The sequence below is a fragment of the Mastigoproctus giganteus genome, chromosome 7, assembly GCF_048544385.1.
Source record: "Mastigoproctus giganteus isolate SK-2022 chromosome 7, ASM4854438v1, whole genome shotgun sequence".
Classification (NCBI taxonomy): domain Eukaryota; kingdom Metazoa; phylum Arthropoda; class Arachnida; order Uropygi; family Thelyphonidae; genus Mastigoproctus; species Mastigoproctus giganteus.
Genome location: NC_143581.1, coordinates 41,870,418 through 41,891,492, shown reverse-complemented (window position 1 = coordinate 41,891,492; position 21,075 = coordinate 41,870,418). Strand labels below are relative to the sequence as shown.

General features: G+C 37.2%; 1 protein-coding gene across 1 annotated transcript in view; it reads left to right on the top strand.

Moving 5' to 3' along the window:
- The window catches only part of LOC150082844 (neural-cadherin-like), a 500,869-nt gene that overhangs the window by 95,085 nt on the left and 384,709 nt on the right, over positions 1-21,075 (top strand). Inside the window, exon 8 of the mRNA XM_090377625.1 lies at positions 5,980-6,218. Within this exon, the coding sequence (XP_090233751.1) occupies positions 5,980-6,218 (239 nt within the window). The remainder of the gene's footprint in view (positions 1-5,979; positions 6,219-21,075) is intronic.

The window sequence follows — 21,075 nt, the reverse complement described above, 5'->3', positions numbered from 1 at the left end:
TTTTTCTTCCAAGTTGAGGAAATGTATTTCCGATTTTATTTTGGAAATAGACCCACCTTATTTCTGATCATTGCTAGAGCCATATCTGTTGTCACACTTTCGAGCTTATCAAAAGAAAGATTAATTAGCATTAGTAGAGGCAAATATCTTCATGGATGCTTTTAGTTCGTTGAATATATCATCATCACCTGTGGTAGTATCATTCATACTTCAAAGGCAAAGAATTTCTTCAGTAATAGAAAAAGCACCATCAATCCCACGAATAAAAATTGCCAGCTGGGCCGTATCCGATATATCAATGCTTTCATCGAGAGCCAACGAAAAAGCCTCAAATTTAGAAGCCAGCATTGCTAAGCTTTTTTCCTATATCTGCAGAAATTTCCTCAGTGTGTCTCGTAACCGTTTTTCAGGACAAGCCAATGGCATGAACTCTTCATTCTTCTCTAGATACAAAATATTAACAGAGGTTAAGCACTCCTTGACAAATTCACCACCAGAGTAACTTTTTGAGTGTTTGGCAATTTTCTCTGGTATAACTCATAAGCAAAATTTTGTCAGAAAATTTCTGCTTTTTCAAAAAAAATATAGTCAGGCTCTTAGTCTGTTTCATCAGTTTTTCTAGTTTCATCTTTCTAATTTCTCCTTAAAGTTTATGATATGATATTCACTATGTTTTGTATTGTAATGATGCTTAATGTTGTATTCCTTGAAGACAGAAACAGTTTCAGAACAGGTTAAACACATGGGTTTGTTTTTTGATTAAAAAAAAAAATAATCATTTGTCCACTGTTCTTGAAACACTCTCTTGTAGGATAGCTTTCTTTTGTTCGACAATGACACTGTAAGGGTTATTTTTCATCAAAAATCAGTGATCAAACTTATAAAGTAAATGCACAAACACAATAAGAACTACGTACCACAAACGAAAATATTATTACTGCAGGAGCCAACAGGACTGCAGTTGCCGGTCTAAACCTGTAGCTCAATTACCTAAGTTGACAATTAGTTCAAGTTTGCAAGAAAACATGAAATTCCACAAAAGTGAAATACATTACTGTAGCACTAGTTAAAGGCGCCTCCGTAGCCAGGTGGGAAGGAGCAGCAGTGCGCAGCACACGCTTCTTGATTAGACCGGGGTTCAAGCCCGTCACCACCAAATACGGGGGATGCGCGAAGGTCAGGGAATGACCACCGCATATCCCGGAGCAATATGGCCTTAGTTGCTAATGCTCCTAAAATCCAAATAACAACAGCACTAGTTAAGTTAATTACTTAAAAATAGTTCAGAGCAAAGACCTTTGCATTCTGCAAAAATTTTAGGTAATAAAAAGGCAAAAATATGAACAAAGTAAGATTTTTCTTGCCCATCTGATTGAATTGTCAGGTGAAAATTAAAAAACGTGTCAGCTGTTTAATGGAAATGAGAGAAAATGACTGAGGGAAAGGATATGAGGATGAACTTATCTAAAACAATGATTTGAACTTATACATGTTAAAATTGCATCAAGTAGAACGGAGTCAATTTTCCTAAATAGCTAACTTAATTTTATTTGATTTTAGGCATATATATGAATTAACATTATTATATTATTTATTTTATAATAATAAAATAAATAATATAATATAATATTATATTTTTATTTTATAACCGAACACTTATACTTCTATAAAATTATCTTTCATAGCAGAATTTACACTTTACAGTATATTAAATATTTTGTCTGTATTGGTTGCGGGCCACAGGCAAGATTGCCACAGGCCCAAGGTTTCCCATATGTGGTCTAGATCTTGTTGCAATTGCATAGCCTGATTACTGTAATTAACTACTCTGCTAACCTTTATATCATTTGCAAACTTAGAGATTAAGCTGTATATGATTTTTATCATTATAAATATAGAAAACAAGGAATGGCCAAGCACTGTACCCTGGGGGACTCTGCTAGTAATATTAGTCCAAGAGCCTCCATAGCCAGGTGGGCAGGAGCAGCAGTGTGTCTCACACACTTCTTCATTAGACTGGGGTTCGAGCCCGTGACCACCAAATATGGAGGATGTGGAAAGGTCAGGGAATGACCACAGCGTATCTCCGGAGTAATATGGCCTTAGTTGCTAATGCTCCTAAAAACTAAATAACAAACAATTAGTCCAAGAAGAGCTGTACCCATTGATAACTTCTGGTTGGAAAAAAAAAAAAATATATATATATTTTTTTTTTTGGCCCCGGTTAAAAGTCATGGTGATTCTTGTAGGTTTGACATTGTGAATTCAAATATGGGAACCATATTGCTGTAACACCCACCAATTTTAAGGGAGAAGGAAAGTCAAAAACTAAGTTTCTAGTAAAAACATTTCATATATTTTAAGAAAACGTACAGTACTAAATATTGAACAATCGGTCTGTTAATCTTATTCTATTTACAAAAATGTGTATTTGATAACAAAACACTTATTTTGTTATTTTTTGCCTTTTTTTTAATCATCCATTGGTTGTTTCCCTTGCAAGATTCCAACAGTAGTTTGCCAACATATTTGGATTCCAATTTCCCTGGTATCTTTTTTCAATTTGAGAAAAGTCTTAGTGAAACCTTTCACTGTGTTTATCGGAGACCGTTCCCAAGTTTTCAGGAAAAAATCTAAATGAGAATGTAGGAAATGAAGTTTTAACGACATGTTGCCTCCCAACTCTCTGTATGCTAAAAATTAGCTCATCCACTGTAATTTTGTGATTTCTCATTGCCTAAAAAGTTCCAGCAGACATTTTCAAATACCTTCTAGGCTCTTATTTCTGTAGCATTTAATTTTTTTGTGAATTACTCATCTTGGAATAGCAGTTTGGTTTGAGGCAAGAGGAAATTCTTGCCTCAAACAGGAAAATCTTTCTCCCTTTTTGTCCGTCGCTTTCACAAATATTTTTATCAAACCTAGCTTGATGTGCAATGGAGGTAAATAGATTTTTTTGACTTATTCACCAAAGAAGCAGGATGTGCTACATTTTTCTGGTGTGGTTTTTTTCTGGCCTGGTGTAGTTTCTGAATGGTGGCCATTGTTTTATCCTGTAGTGGCATCCTTTGCTCGGCTGTCCCACACACAAAAAGCAGTAGTATTTAGTGTATCCACCTTGCAACCCAGTCAGGAAAGCTACCACCTTTAGGTCTGCACAGATATTCTATTTGTATTCTTGATAGCATATTATTTGTAAAAGAACTTGTGTGTTCTCATGTGTTTCTGTCATGTGAACTGCATGGGCCAATGGTATAGATGGATATTTATTTCCATTATGGAGTAAAACTACTTTCAACCTGACCAGTGATGACTCATTGAAAAGCCTCCACTACTTGTGGATGTGCTCCGGATGTAACTCTTTCATTAATTCATTTTACAATAAACCAAAGCCCAATCCCTGCAGTAATAGGTTATGTTCAATTGCCTCTTCCTATAAAAGGACACCTTAACACCCTTTTCAAGAAGATCCCACTGCTAAAGCCCTGATCCTAGTTATTGAGCCTTGGTTTTGGAGTGCTCCAAACATTGGACCAAATCATTCAGTTCTGCCTGCGTGATTAGATGTGAATTTGCACTATCAAGAGTTGAAAGATCTGGTTCTGTATTTGTTCTGGGTTCTGCATCCTCTGAAGACTCCTTTTGTGACCCTGAATCAGTCAAGTCCATAAGTTTCTGCCGGTTTTGGCATTGTATCGTTGTGAGGAACTGGCCTTACAGCAGAAGGTAAGTTGAGATACTCTACTTTATGCTTGGATTTCCCAGAAAAACCAGAAATATTGGCCATGCAAAAGTAACAATTGTTTATGTAGTCTCAACATTCCCACCATATCACCAGAACAGCAGAAAGCATCAATTTATGACTACCTGTTAATGTCCTTGAACATGAGCTACAGGAAATCTTTGCAGCCCATACTTTATCTTGATCTCCAATATTATAATCAAAATAGAGTTCATAAGACTTTTCTCACAAGTTGTGACAATAGCTTCCGCTGCGATTTTAATACCACTTCTCCGCAAATGTAGCAAAAGCTATCAGTCTTATTTCAGCATGAACACAATATATTTCATGTATGTTTAAGCACATAAGAACACAACTAAGAAATTGTAGGTTTTTATTTCTAATTTTAACATAGCTCATGATTTACACTAATGCACACAACACTTATTTACAAACACTAATTCACTAAAACACTTGTTCACTTTGTTCACCACTTGCTCTCTGAAACACTATTTTTTGAAATAGGAAAATGCTTGCTTGGTGCTGAACTTGCTAATATGTATACTGGCACTGGCAGAGAAGTTTCTAGAAGGCTCACAATGTTTCTGGAGAATGCTATTGAAAGTTCTAGGACTATCCAGAAACATCCTGACCACATGTAACAGTATTCTAGAACATTTTCAAATGCTCTAGAAATCTCCCAAATTTTCTAGGGAAAAAAATAGATGGAAAAGATGATTACACCAACTAAGTCTTGGTTTTCAATCATTAAAATACAATAATTGAAAACTGAGGGTGATGAGAACTTTTCAAGCACGTACCTGAGATTTTGAACATATTTCCTGCAAGAATCTGTTGAAATTATTTCTGGGAGGAAATTGATGCTGACCAGTGTAATTACTGTCTTCTCCCACTCAACCGTTTCTTTATACAGCAACTTGTCTTTTATGTGCAACAATATCAAAAGCTTTTCTGAAATCTAAGTTCTACGATGTTAGAATTATTATTTTTTATCCAGTTCCTTTGTTAGCTTATCATAGTAAAACCAATGGTCAGACAAGATCACCCCTGAAGAAATCCATGCTGTGACTGCAGTATAACTTCATTCTAGGAGATCCTGCAGTACTTTTTTAACCAGTGATTCCATTATTTTGTCTGGAACAGAAGCCAAGCCAACAGGTCTGTAATTACTTATCTCTCTTTGATCCCCCTCCCCTCTTTGTGAAATGGGGATACATTTGTGCATATCAAGTTCACAAGGACCTTCCCTAATCTCGGGATGCACTCATAAAGGTTTGCTTATCTCTTTTGCTGCCTCCTTTAATTACACAAGTTAGTAAATGTTCAAATTTAGTGCTCAGGATTTAATGAAATTTTACTTTTGCTACTTGTTCTAAGACAGTTTTTAGCTCTGGGGCCATTGGTTTTGCAGTTGGTGCTTCATGGTGTAAATTGTAATGTGTGAGCCCGAACTCAGGAGCAACTTCATTTTAGTTATTGTTGTTATTTATTTGTTATTTGGTTTTTAGGAGCATTAGCAACTAAGGCCATATTGCTCCTGGATATGTGGTGGTCATTCCCTGACCTTTCCGCATCCTCTGTATTTGGTGGTGACGGGCTCAAACCCCGGTCTAATCAAGAAGCGTGTGCTACGCACTGCTGCTCCTTCCCACCTGGCTACAGAGGTGCCTTCATTTTAGTAACAACTCCACTGTATATTTTGATGAAACATGAGAAATAAAACTATTTCAAAACAAACTTAAAACTATATATATATATATATATATATGCAGGAGGTGTAGGGGTCACAAAGACGAATCGGAATCACATAGCATTGCAGGGTCCGAAATGCCCTCGTCATGCGGTAGAGGACGTTGAACGGGAGGTCGTGTGAACAGCGTTATATGAACAGCGTGAAATGCATTAATAGATTGCTGACTTATAGGTGGCATGATATCAGTTGAGCATTTGTATTAGATATAAAACAGTCTTGTACTTGAGAAACCTTAAAGGAGTTGAATATTTCTTGTAAGTTTTCTCATATACATTAGACTTTAGAGTATTAGAGACAATAGATACTTTTTTTTTACTTTGATATTTTCTGCTTTGTTGTCACTGTATGCAGTATTTTGGCAATAGTTGAATAATTTTTTATAATTATAATTTGATAGATTTTGTTCTTCTGCATACATTTTGTGTAAGAGACTCAGGATATGAACATGACAATTTTAATTTTCTTTTTAAATTTATTTTTATAGGTGTAATTCGTCTGATTAATGGTCCTATCCATTTAGATAAAGACAAATATGAACTAAATGTTACTGCCGAAGATGATGGAGCATGCTGTAAAAATGGTGCTAGAAGTATTCATACGAGTACAGCATTGGTTGTAGTTCTGATAACTGATGTAAATGATAATAAACCTGTATTTGAAAATTGCAGTACTTATGCTCCCAAAGTTCAAGAAGGGGCAGATAGTGGAACTTTTGTATTTAAGGTAAGCATGTCAATAGTCCTGAAAACATTTTCTGCTATCTAAATTGTTTTGACTTAGTATTGATAGTGGCAAATGATGAAGAAAGCAAGCTTATAAAGCATCACCTATCAAAAAAAAAAAAAATATCCAGAAAAACCACTTCCCATGCCATCTGTCCATGTCCTACAGTAATTTGTCTAGTTCTTCCCTGAATTTATTCAAACTACCCACTTCCACAACAACAGTGGAAGTCTGTTCTAACAAACAACCACCCACTGGCTGAAGGCAAACTTCACATCTATTCTTCAGCGGCTGCCTCCATAGCCAGGTGGGCAGGAGCAGCAGTGCACAGCACATGCTTCTTGATTAGACCAGGGTTCGAGCCCGTGACCACCAAATACGGAGGATGCGGAAAGGTCAGGGAATGACCACCGCATATTCCGGAGCAATATGGCCTTAGTTGCAAATGCTCCTAAAAACCAAATAACTAACTATTCTTCAGCCACACTCAATTTAAATGAATTGAGGAAGTATGGTTGCCTGATAGCATTTGAGACTAAGCACCTGCGAGGTGATCTAAGTGAGAAAGAATGCCATCAGCTTTGAGCTTGTTCAATCCATTCAAAGCCTTAACACTTCAATTCAGGTTACCTCGCAGCTGCCTGGTCTTCAGATACTGCAATTTGCAGAAGTGAAGCTTTTCTTGGTAAGACCACCCCCCTCTTGTTTCCTTTATCAGTCTCAGTGTCCTTGTCTGTACCTCTTCCAGCAGATTTACATTCTTCCTAAAATGAGGTCTCCAGCCAGTAGGCAGTATGCAAGATGTGGCCTAACCATTGTTTTGTACAGTGGGATAATCTGCTCTTTATCTCTCTGCTAGCAAAGTTCCTGCATATCCTTGACAAAGCTTCATGAGCTGTCCTGATAGTCTGTAATGGGAGTATGGCATTAAGTACCCTTAATGCCATAGTGCTTCAATTTCTATAGCAGTCTTATTTGTATAACTGTATCAAAAGCTTTCCTGAAACTCAAGTATATATCAATTTTTATTTATTTTTTTTATGCGAACTCGAAAGATATTAGAACCTATAGTACTTAGTACTGCATCTGGGTTGAAGGTGGAGAGGATCAAAGAAGTGTTAGACTTGAATTTCTGTACATTTTAATTTTAACTATATAATATCAGTGTAGATACACCATAGTTTACCTATAAATTTAACTACGTACGTAGTGTAAAGGCATTATTTAATTTTAATTCATATTGTGGCTACCTTCAGAATGAGATACCAGGTATTGCACTACTTCGAACAAATAATGCTTCTCTAGTAGAGGAGACTACTGTTATTTATTTTCAGTGGGCACCACCACCCAGATGGCACCATTTTGAAGCTAGTTGGCTTCATCATCGGTGGACAGGCAGGTACCCTGATAATGCAAGCATGCCATCACAGTTGTGAAGTCATTCCACAATATGAGAAATGCCAAATGGTGAACAGAATGATACAGTATTTTAAGATTAAATGCACAAGGTGTAATATGATATGAGTTTAACTTAACTATATAATATCGGTGTAGATACACCATACTTTACCCATAGATTTAACTACATATATAGTGTAAAGGCATCATTTAATTTTATCACATATTGTGGCTACCTTCACAACGAGATACCAGATATTGCACTACTTCACAATGACTATCTCGTGAAGGTAGCCACAATATGAGATAAAATTAAAAGATGTCTTTACGCTACATATGTAATTAAATTTATGGGTAAACTGTGGTGTATCTACACTGATATTATATAGTTAATTTAAACCCATATCATTATGCCTTGTGCATTTAATCTTCAAATTTTAATTTTAAGGAAATGTGTGAAGGGAGGTTGTTCCAGAAAATAGAAGTTGACAGAATAAACGAGGAAGAATGAAAGTTGGTTCTGTGAGTTTTTAATTGGAGAGTACATGGATGCTGATTAGTTGTGGTACAGGTTTGGAAGCCAATTCAGAAGACCAGTGCTCATGGAAGTAAATCTATAGAAAAGTATGCAGGAGAAAAAACATATATGAGACAGAAAATGGAGAGACTTCGTAAGAGATGGATCATTAATTAACTTCACTGCCCTCTTCTTTTGAATGGAGTCTAGAAGCCTGAGAGAGGTTATGGGGCCACTGCCCCAGATGTGGGAATAATATTCCTTGGTAGGGCGGATTTGAAATTTGTACAGAGTTGAGTAGCTGTTTAGAAAAAAAGTAATGCTGAGAGCAAAAGAGAAAACCCAGTTTATTATATGCAAAGGAAGCAATTTTTGTGATGTACTTATGCCAAGAGAGATTAGAAGTCAGGGTAATCTGTAATAGAGATGTCTTGTCTAGAAATCTAAGTGTCATCGAAGATAAGCATAGGATTGAAAGAATCCTATTTTGCGAGATATAAGACAAAGTTTTAGAAGGATTGAAATTGAACTAGGGTATCTTGCCTGACTGGGGAATTACATGGAAATTAGCATTTAACAAATTGGTAGTAGATATGAGAGGAGTTGAACCTGTTGGTGCTTTCTAACCCATACAAAAATATGGCTACGAATAACAAGGAAATGTGAAAATATCAAAGAAGGTGATGACATTGGCGAATAAAATTGAGTTGTTAGACAAAATTTCTAATGGTGAAAGTGTCTTCTCAGTGGCAAAACATTATAAAATCAATGAGTCAACGGTATGATCAATCAAAAAATCGGAAGAAAAAATCCGCCGTAGTGTCAGTGAAAACGCGCTAATTGCTTCAAAAATTTGCTCTGTAACTCACGATGTTAAAATAGAAAAAATGGAAAAGGCTTTAAATCTGTGGATAGAAGACCGAACTCAAAATAAAATTCCGTTAAGTTCACTCATAATTCGTGAAAAGGCAAAACTCCTTTATCAACACTTTAGCGAAACTGGTGATAGCACTGGCGGGATAAGTTTTTTAGCTAGCAAAGGCACTGGTTTGAAAGATTTGTTTGAAATTTCTAATAACCATTACATTTAATATTAAATTGTTTCTTATTTTCATTTCGATGCCATATGCTTGCATTTCACTATGTACATAGTCATATTATGAAGGTACATATAATACATACATAGACAAAATTTTAGACTAGTTTTTCTTATATTTCATACTTTGGAACGGAACCCCTTTATTACTATGAGAGCCAAAACTCAGTATTCGTGGCATTTCTGAGGAACGTAACCCCGCGAAAAGCGGGGGTTTACTGTACACAAAACAATGATGGGCCCAGCACTGAACCCTGGAGGACTCTGCTAATAACATTAGTGCACGTAGAGCAGTGTCCATTTATCACCACTCTTTGCCATCTCCCACTCAACCATCCCTTTATCCATTGCAGTAACTTGCCCTTAATGTCATACAGCTCCGATTTGTACAGTAGTGTTCCATGTGCAACAGTATCAAAAGCTTTCCTGAAATCCAAGTATATGATATCAAAATTATTTTTTGCATCCAGTTCCTTTGTGACTACACTGTAGTATCCAATCAAATTGGTCAAACTAGACTTTCCCTTAACAAACCCATGCTGTGTCTGAACTATTGCTGGTCTTGTCTAGGTGGTCCTGTATCACTCTTTAACCAGTGACTCGATTATTTTCCCCAGAACAGAAGTTAAACTAACAGTCTATAATTATTTGTGTCTCCCTTTGAATCCCCCTTTGTGAATTGGAGATACATTGCACATCTCCAGTCCATGGGGACCTCCCCTGACTGTAAGGATGCTCTCATAATTATGGCTTAGGATTTGCTTACTTCTCTTGCTGCCTCCTTCATTATAACTAGATAGATTCCATCTGCCCCAGGTGAATTTTTTATGTTTAACTTCAACAATTTCTCCTCCACTTTACTCTCAGTTATTACAAGATTCTCTAGCTTACTTCCAGAGTTGAATACACCTCTGGCATTCCCCTCGCTGAATAACTCCTCATGTGTGAATGTCGATGCAAAATATTCATTTAGTTTGTTAGCTACCTGAGCAGGGTCATCAACAGTTGACCCATCGATATCAAGTGGACCAATCTGATTCATCCCCTTCCTTCTAGAGTTTACTTAAGTAAAGAACTCTTTGCTGTTTTTCTTTGCATCCCTTGCCAAAGATTTCTCGTAATCTGCCTTTGCCTGCCTAACCTCCTTTGTAACTTGGTTACAGATCAACTTGTATCTATCATAGGTTTCTGTGCCACGTGTTAATTTATATGTATCCCATGCATTTTTCTTCTCTGTCATATGTCTCATTAGTTCATCTGACATCCATTTAGGCCTAAACCTTGAACAATATTTCTTAGTTGGTACTTAAAGCCTAGTAGCTTCCAAGATAAGTTCTTTGAATGCTTCCCATTTTGAATTTGCTGTTGGTAACATCTTCAGTTGGTCCCACTGTATAGAATTTAAATACTGTCTCAGACCATATAGTCGTCTTTACGAAAGCAATAACCCTTCCCTTTACCCCTGATGGTAGTTACCTCTTTGAGTAAATCTCACTTCAGCACACTGTGATCACTGCCACCTAGTGGTTCCTTTATCTGCAGATTCTTAATGCATGAAGAATCACTGCTGATAATCAAATCAAGAGTATTACTCCCTCTAGTTGCCTCCCGAACATGCTGATGTAGAAAATAATCATCCAATTAATCCACAAAAGCCGTGCTAGTGTGTGAGTGACCAAACCACAAATTCTAGTCAATATCTGGGAAATTAAAATCCCCCTTTACAAGACTCTCTGATGTACTGGCCCACTCTATTTCCCTGTACAGTTTCTTATTATACTCATCAGAGTCATTAGGCCTATAGCACACTCCTACTCTCAATTTTGATCTCCCAATGTCACACCAAACTGACTCGACACTGCACTGTCCATCGATGTCGACTGGCTTTACTTCCTTGGATTTTATGTGTTTCTTTACTAATAGCATAGCCCCTCCTCCCTTCCTATCCTGTCTATCCTTTCTGTAGACGTTGTACTCCCCAAATTCCAGTTCTGCCTTCCTTATATCTGTGTGACACCACGTCTCTGATATCCGAACAATATCTGCCTTTTAAGCTTTGAGCAATACCTCAAATTCATCAAATTTATTTACCAAGCTCCTAAGAAGCTCCATGAATTGACTAAGAAGCTCCATGAAAATGTACAATATTTATCTTATACCAAGGAACTTGTGATCATACCATGTAACAGCACCGTGCTTTATAACTTGAAACTATTTTCCATTGCTTCTTTCAATGTTCAATCCAAATTTGCCCTTTGCATACAAACTTTTTATTACCCTTTAACTGTTATCCATGATGTCATAATTTTCTGAAAATTGGGATAGATTTCTAGGTACTTTGTATATAATCTTTTTAAAGATTAATTCCAGATTCTTGTTATATTCTTGACTTTTTTTTTTTTTTTTGTTTATAATTCATGTTTTGAATATTTTTAATATTTTGAATATTTGATGTGACATTCTCTGTTTGGCCTAAAATGTTAGTTTTTTTCCCAAGATTAAATTCAGTAGTACACTTCTCTAAGATAATTGCATAGATAATTTTTGCACTCAGCTTTATTTCCACTTTATATATTGATACGATTAATGCCACACTACTGTCTTCTCAGAGTTGTTATTCAGAAGCTCAATGTTTTTTTTTTTTTTTTTTTTTATGTGAACCCCAAACACGAGAGGTATTAGAACCTATAGTACTTAGTACCGTGCTTGGGTTGGAGGTTGAGAAGACGAAAGAAGATATTTGTTGACATTGGACTTGAACTTCTCTAGATTGTAATTTTCAGGAAATACGTATGAAGGAAGGTTGTTCCAGAAAACGGCAGTTGAATGAATAAATGAGGAAGATGAAAAGTTGGTTCTGTGAGTTTGAAGTTGGACAGTAAATGGATGTTGGCTGGTGGCGGCACGTGTTCGGACTGTTTTGAAAGAGAGAGCGGGAATTATAGAAGCCAATTCAGAAGAACGGTGCCCATGGAAGTGTCTGCAGAAGAGGCATGCAGCAGAAACAGTACATTTATGAGAAAGCGAGTGCAGAGACTCTGTTAGAGATGAATCATTAATTAACCTAACTGCCCTCTTCTGAATGGAATCAAGAAGCCTGAGAGAGGTTTTGGGGGGCACCACCCCAGATGTGGGAACAATATTCCATGGCAGGGCGGACTTGCGATTTCTACAGAGTGAACAGCTGTTTGGAAGAAAAGTAACGCTGAGAGCGAAAGAGAAAACCAAGTTTTTTAGATGCAGAGGAGGCAATATTTGTAATGTGCTTGTGCCAAGAGATTAGAAGTCAGGGTAATCCCCAAAAGAGATATATCATTTTGCCTAGAAATCAAGAGTGTCACTAAAGATAAGCATAGTAGCAGAAGAATCCTTTTTGCGAGATATAAGACAAGACTGAGTTTTAGAAGGGTTGAAATCAACTAAGAATTACCTGAAGATCGGTATTTAAGGAATTGGTAGCAGATTTTCGAGAAGTTGAAGCTGATTGAGCAGGACAAGGTTTCTCAAAATGGAAAGTGGAATGCAATGTGCTATCATCAGCAAAACTACGGATAGGATTTCCAGTCAATGGAAGAAGGTCATTAATATACAAGAGAGAAAAGAGTGGAGGAAAGAACTGAACCTTGGGGGACACCGGCATTAGTGGAGAAGTTAGAAGACAGAGAGCCATCTACCATCACTTTCAGTGAGTGATCAGAGAGAAAACTGGATAACAAATTACTAAAAACAGTTGGAAAACCATAAGATGGAAGCTCGTTTAGAAGACCTTTATGCCAAACACGATCAAAAGCCTTTGAGATGTCAAGAGCAACTACTTGTGTTTCGCCGAACCTTTCCATTGAATTCGTCCATAAATGGGTAACATAAGCCAGAATATCACCGATGGATCGACACTGACGGAATCCATACTGGCTATCGTTGATCAGACGGAAGGTTTCTAGGTAGTTTAAGAGTTGGCGGTTAATTGATTTCTCCATTACTTTAGAAAGAGTAGAAGTAATTGGATGGGAGGGATTTGTCACCCTTTTTAGGAACTGGCTGGATATGAGCAAATTTCCAAGCAGAAGAAAAACACCTTTGGAATAAGAAAGTGAAAAAAAGGCTGCAAAGAATAGGAGTAAGTTCAGGAGCACAGGTTTTGAGAACAAGTGGAGAAATACCATCAGGATTTTGATGAATCTCGATCTTAGCATCAAGATTCATCAAAATCCTTCTGATATCCTTTTGACGAAAGACCACAGGAGGCATTGAATGGAGCGTGTTGGGAACGGTGGGAGGTGTTTTACCAAGATCATTAATACATGAGCTGGAAGAAAAATGGGATGTTAGCAGGTCAGCTTTATCCTTTGCTGAAGTGACAACAGACCATCTGGTTTGGACAGAAGTGGAAGCAGAGATGGGCAAAAGTTGCGGCCAATAGCTTTGGCAAGAGACCAGAATGCTCAGCTACCATTAGGGCAAGAAGCAAGTTTTCTACTCTTAGCCTGTTCAAACTCTAGTTTGGACTGATTAATAACTGCTTTACAATTGTTGCGAGCTTTGGTGTAGGCAGAAAATGAAACTGAAGAATTAGAAAGAAACCAATTACGATATGCAACATTCTTCTCTTGAACAGCCTTAGCACATTTATTGGAAAACCAAAGTTTAGATAAAGGACGAGATTTTAAAGTGCAGTGTGGGATAAAGGATTCCATTCCTGGAAGAATAATTTCACTGACACGATCTGAGCAAACATTGACATCAGAAGTTTTGAATCAGTAATCCGACCAAGGAAAAGAAGAAAAGAAGTCTCGCAGGTCATCCCATTTTGCATTCTTGTAATGCCGAACAACACGAGGTTGGGAATAGCCATGAGATAAAGGTTCCATTGGAGAAGAGACAATCACCAAGTTGTGATCTGAAATGCCTAAAGGACCTCTCACTTTGACCGTGTACTTAGAAGGGTTGTTTGTGAGAAAAAGATCAAGCGTATTGGCTGTATGATTAGGATTGTCCAGTATTCTTGTAGGTAAATGAACAATCTGTGCTAGGTCATTAGTAATTGCAAAAGCCTCAGCATCTCGACCTGCTGGGTCGGCGTGACTAGAAAACGGAAGCCAGCTGGAGTTGTGAACATCAAAATCACTAAGGAAAATTACCTCACCGTTAGGAAAGTTGGACTGGAGAAAGTCAAGTTGCAAAGAGAGGAAGTCAAAGAGCCCCAAGTGATTAGTGGAGTTGGGAGAATGGTAGAGACAACAGATGAATTTGACACAATGAGGTAGAGAGATTTTAAGCCAGAGAAGATCAAAGAGAGGAGATTCCAAATTGCCAAGTCTCTGACAGGGAATATCAGAATGGACAAATGCACAAGTACCACCTTTAAGGCGAAAGGAATCATACAGCGAATAATTTGGGCATCTGAGATGAGCAGTTGAATCAACCAATAACTGAGATTCTGTCAGAAAAAGTACATGGGGTTTGGCAGACTGCAAGTGGAAATGGACATCGTTGAGATTAGAATTGAGACCACGTATATTTGTGAAATGAATTAGGAAGTGCTTGGGAGGTTTAGATCGTTTCGCAGATAAGCTTGCTCTAGTAGTTTGACAATTCATGGTGTATTCAATAGTAAGAAAAAGTGGGTGGGACATGTTGTATGAAGTAATGAAATTTTTGGATATGGCGTACACGTGGTAAGAATATACCCAGATCCTTGACATAAAGTGGCCTCGACAATGCTCCCCGCATAAACACTACTCGGACTCCCTCCAGTCACTATCTGGCAGAGTAGAGGTAGCAAGATTATACACTAGCTGATCCAGAAGCCTCCTAGAGAGTTACCAATAGGTTCGGTCCAGTGTACTAACTAGCGGCCAGCCTGCGAACACCATTTTAGAGCTGTGCCCTCGAAATGTAAGGAATATTGGATCTCGCCACGGCGTTCATCATAACCTCAAAAGTCATCAATCATACTGCATGGTGGAAGAGATTGGGAAGGGTTGACCAGAAGTTAGTTCTAGAGACTAAACATGGGTTCCACCACTTCAAGCCTCCAATAAGCAAAGTGGTGGTATTTCACCGGTTGATGAGAGTCATCTACCACCTAGTACTGCCTGGTAACATAGATGGGCGGCGTTCCTCCATGTGGTGTGGGCGCCACATGGAGTGACGTGATCATGACATTATTTTTTTCTGACGCTTTAAGCATATCAGTTCTAACTTATCTACACTTGCTTCCTTTCCATATGCAACATAACCTTTTCTACCTCTATAACAGAAATATTATCTGAAATTTACCCCATTTTCTGCTGTTTTGGGATTCTGACTAAACACCAAAAAATTTCTTTATTTTCTCAGTATTTATTTTCCCACATCTTTCCCAAATATTTTCCTTAGTCTCTTTCATCCATGTCTGAACCTTGTGGTTTTCTCTATATTCCATTTAATTAAGAATTCCATAAGGAATTCTTAATTTCCTGTGTTTACAGAGCTTCTCTTATAATTCTTTTCTTCCACTAAATTTTTCCCAGCCATTCTTCATCAGTCAGCATTAGGAATACAAATATTCCTTCTTTTGAGATGGTTTCTACATTTACTGGTGGTTTACAAATACGAAAAATTTCAAACTCTTATTTGCTAATTATTTTTGCTAATAATTAGCTATATTTGCTAATTATTATTTGCTTTTATTTTTGATTCTGCAGTAAAACCTGGTCAATTTTTGAAGTTCAGGGAACCAAAATAAGTCTGTTTTGATTTAAACTTGTTTGAAGTAAATGTTTAGAACATGCTGGTATTAATTAATCAAGAAATTGTTGGATACCATTATTAACACTGCAGAATTTTCATAATTCTTATTCAAATTAGTTTTTAGTTTTGTTGTTGGTAGTCTTTTGTAAATAGAGAATTAATGCATTAATTTATTCAAGATGAGAAGTTCAATAAATTCCTTGTACATAACAAGATTACTAAGTTTAGTTTTTTCTACCTTTACTAGTCATACAGCCAAAATATGTTGAAATAAGCATTATGTTGTTTATTATGTATAATTGTACATAATAGATTGGAGGGGGTTCATCCATGGGATAATACTTGGAATTCATTCTAAAATGGGTAGATTTTTTGCATTATTACTTTCAGTAAACTTCAAAACTAAGTACAAACTTCTCCCACTAATACACCATGTGAGCTGGTAACAGCCTAATTCTTTAGAACAGCTGAGAAGCAGACAGAAAATGCCCACTGTCTAACTGCAGCTTTAAAACAAAATGTTTTGATTACATTTGCAAAATTATACCTTGTTATATGGAATTGTCTTTATTTTTTATGCATTTAAGTAAGTTGCTATTTATGGAGAAGATTAACATTGAAAGCTACTTAAATATTACACACTGTGTATAATATTTTCTTAACAAATGTATAACAAATAAAGTGGTTTTCAGGACCTTAAGACTTTCAGTTTGAATGTGGATGTATGTGATAAAAGTTTTATATCTTTTGTTCTTTTAACTTGGCTCAGAAAAGTAGTAAAATAGTATTGAAAACATGAGAAAAGCTCTTGAAAACGCTTCATGGTTAATCACTTCTGTAAATAATGATATACAGAAATAACGAAATAATGACATAAATAAGATACACAAAAAATAGATTTTATTCTACACAACCAAGATAAAATTTCACAACTGTATTCAAGTGTACATTTTTTTCCAGCAGTACTAGCACACTGGGCCCTCTCTTTCCTTAGCTGCTCAAAACTAGCATCAAACTGGCTATTAGTTGCACGCAAGCTTGCTGTGATCAGATTAATAGCTGTAATTATCAATAGTAGGTAGCACTGTATTTTGAAGTTCACTGAATGAGTGGAAGTGCGTGAAGAGAGAAATGTAATTTTTTTTTTTTTGTGTGTGGCATACAAGTAAGTAAACAGCAAATAATATACCAAAATATGGATACTGTCCTTAGAAGGTATATACAGCTATGCATACTGAAGATCATAGCAAATATTTTAACACACTGCTTGTAATACACATACACCAAGCTGTATGTCTATTTTGGGAGGAAAAATGAAACTGTTTGAACTTTGAGAGAATTCAGAAAAGTATCACAGGATTTTTAAAATTTTGCGAAATCTTTTTTCTTTTTAAATTTCTTGCACATAAAGGTTTTTACATGTGAGAAATTTAAAAAGATTTTCCATACCTTATTGTGAATTCCTTAAGAGGAATGCTTAATTTTTACACCCTTCAATTGTAATTTTTTTTTTTTTTTTTTTTTTTTTTTAAGAACACTTTCATTGTCATTGTTTGTCTCTTGAATTGAGCACACACAGTGACTTGCATAGCATCTGCATTGGGAATCATATTTTATATTGTTAGCAGTCAGTGTGTTTGTTTATTTTTTATTTTTCAGCAGTGTAAACAAAGTGGATTATACACTGATGAGCCAAAACATTATGACCACCTACCTAATATGATTTGGTCCTCCATGTGCAGCCAAAACAGCTCATACCCGATGAGGCATGAATGCTAAAAATTTCAAAATGTGTCTTGTTTTATCTGTACTGACACATAACCAGCAGATCCTTTAACTCTTGTAAGCTCCGTGGTTGAGACGCTGCAGATCGGAGTTGCTGTTCCAACACAAACCACAGATGCTCAATGGGATTAATGTCTGGGGAATTTGGAGGTTAGGGCAATACCTGGAAGTCTTCCTCATGTTCTGCAAACCAGTCTCGAACAATCCAAACAGTGTGGCATGGCACATTATCCTGCTGAATGATGGCACTGTCAGAGGGGAAGACCATTGCCATGAAAGGGTGTACCTGGTCAGCAATGATGTTTAGGTAGGTGGTATACATCAGAGTGCCCGACACATGGATGACTGGGTCCAGGGTATCCCAGCAGAATATTGCCCAATGCATGACAGCCGCTACTGGCTTGTTTTTGTCCCACAGTGCATCCAGGTGCCATCACTTCCCCAGGTAAACAACGCACAAGTACCCGGCCGTCCACATGGTGCAACAGGAATCATGATTCATCAGACCAGACAACCTTCTTCCAATCACTCAAGGTCCAGTTTCGATGCTCACATGCCCATTGTAGGCGCTGTCAGTGAACCGTGGTTAGTATGGCCACTCTGAGCGGCCTGTGTCTATGCAGCCCCATTTTCAGCAGGGTTCGATGCACTGTGTATTGTGACACATTACTCCCTTCACCAGCATTCCAATTACCGGTGAATTGCACCACAGTTGCCCTTCTGTTGCCATGTACCATCCGGGAGAGCCTTCGCTCACCTCGAGCATCAATGAGCCGTGTGCAGGCAAAACACTGTGCGGGGGATCGTGGGTTTTACCCCCTCGGACCACTTTCAGTACATACCAACCACAGCTGACTGTGAGCATTCCACCAGCCGTGCCGTTTCGAATATGCTCTGACCCAGTCATCTGGCCATTACAATTTGGCCTTTGTCGAACTCGCTTAAGTCTGCTGCCTTTCCCATCTGAAGAACAAGAGTAATGCTGATCAACAGAGCTCAGTATCAGGTGTTTTTTATACCATGTCCTGACCTGTGCACACTCCGTAGTTCACCTGCAGTTGCTTCAATTTGCATAACAAATCGCTGGTCATAATGTTTTGGCTCATTGGTATATATGCATCTGGTAACATGAGTTTTGTGAATTCTCAGTGATTCTGCACACAGTGCTTGGAGAAGTCAATAGTAATGTAAAATTTAAAGGTGTACTATATAGTTATACTGCACTGCACTGCACAGTACACTAGCAGATTTTCATTACAGTTCTGTTTGATTTCATAATAGCAGTGTTTTCCTGTGGTTGGTTTTTGCAACCACAGGAAAGTCTTTTCAAATTAGACAAGCTTTTCACAAGTCATGGAACCCAATCCAGATTGCAACCTTCGTTTTAGATATGTTTTGAATAATACATATTAAATACATTCAGAACCCAATATTTCAGGCCATGAAACGGTAGCAACTTAGAAATACATTACATTTGCAAATAATCCAATATTGAATTAAGGAGGGTATACTGTAATTATTGCTGAAGATGCAAAAGTATATATGCTTGGTAGCTGAAATACTGTGCTCGTAATTTGGAGTGCTGGGCTTGCACAGCATTCTGTGAGCCCTTTACCATTATTGTTAGGTTTTTCTTTCCTAGTTGAAATATCTTTGTAGATAATTGTCATTTTGTGCTTTGTTACTTAAATCTCTAATAAATATTCTTACTCTTCATTCTTGATCATTATCTGCTACTGTTCTTTGTATGATATTAACTACTGTTCTTTGTGTGATATATTAGCTTATCAGAGGCAGCACCCTGGATTGTGACAGTGCTGCCTGCTCTGTCAGACCAGAGTTTTCTTTGTTTCAAAACTGTTTTTTTTTTTTAAATTCTGTTTGTATATTAATGTTAATAATAATTATTATTGAAATGCAATTTTTTCTTCTTTTTTTCCCCTGTTATATCTAGTGACAACTTTTATTAATTCTGATAAAAATAAATTATAAACATGATAAACAAGTATGTTGTGAAATTGAGGATTGAATATTGGTACCTATATGAAAATTTGTTTTGGGGACCATATCTTGTTTTCTTGAGTCTAATTTACGCATCAAACCACAAATTCTTTTAATAGTCTGTTGCTTCTGACCGTATTTATCTTTCCTTCTCTATTACACCTCCCTTCTTGATTGATAAACGAAGTTATTAAACAACATGCTTTTGCAAATAAACTTCATTTAGCATTAGTAGAGGCATATTGATGCAAGAGAGCAATCTTATGTAAAATCAGCCAAAAAAAAAAAAAAAAAAAAAAACACTCTCCTATTTAACCCCTCTGTTTGTTCCAAATACCTGTCCAGCTCAGCCTTAAATTTATTTAGGCTATCAACTTCCACAACAAGGGATGAAAGTCTGTTGCACCAACCAACTACCCACTGGCTAAAAGCAAACTTCTGCACATCTATCCTGCATGTCTTTCCTCAATTTGAATTTATGCCCTCTCAGGTGATTATTCTGAGCAAGAGGAAGAATCCCATCAGCATTGAACATGCTCAAATTATTCAAGGCTTTGTACACTTCAATCAGCATTAGGTGCCCAGTCTTCAGACACTGTAATTTGCAAAACTTAAGCCTTTCTTTGTAAGAGCAACACTTTGTTCCATTCACTAATCTTGTTGCCCTTCTCTGTACTCGTTCCAAAAGCTTTACATCCTTCTTAAAATGAGGCCTCCAGACCTGTATACAATACTCAAGGTGTGGCCTTACAGGGGATAATCACCTCCTTATCCCTGCTAGAAAAATTCCTGTATATCATTGACAAGACACCATGAGCTACTCTTGCAGACTGTCTACACTGCTCAGAAAACTTCATATCTGCCTGCACAAATACCCCCAGGTCCTTTTTGTTCTCTTCCACTGTCAGTGTAGTACCACAGAATTGATACGTTGCTCTGGGGTTACTGCTTCCTATATGTATCACTTTACATTTGTCAATGTTAAACTTCATTTGCCACCTCTCAGCTCATCTGCTCAACTTTTCTAGATCCTGTTGTAGCAGCATACTGTCAGTGTCCTTAACAACTCTTCCAACCTTTGTATCATCTGCAAACTTGGACATTAAGCTTGATATACCATCATCAATATCATTTATAAATACAGAAAACAATAATGGACCCAACACTGAATCCTGAGGGACTCCACTAATAACAGTCCACAATGAGCAGTGACCATTGATTACCAATCTGTCTTCTCCCGCTCAACCATCCCTTTATCCATAGCAGCAATTTACCTCCAATGCCACACTGCTCCAATTTGTTCAACGGTCTTCCATGTGCAACAGTAT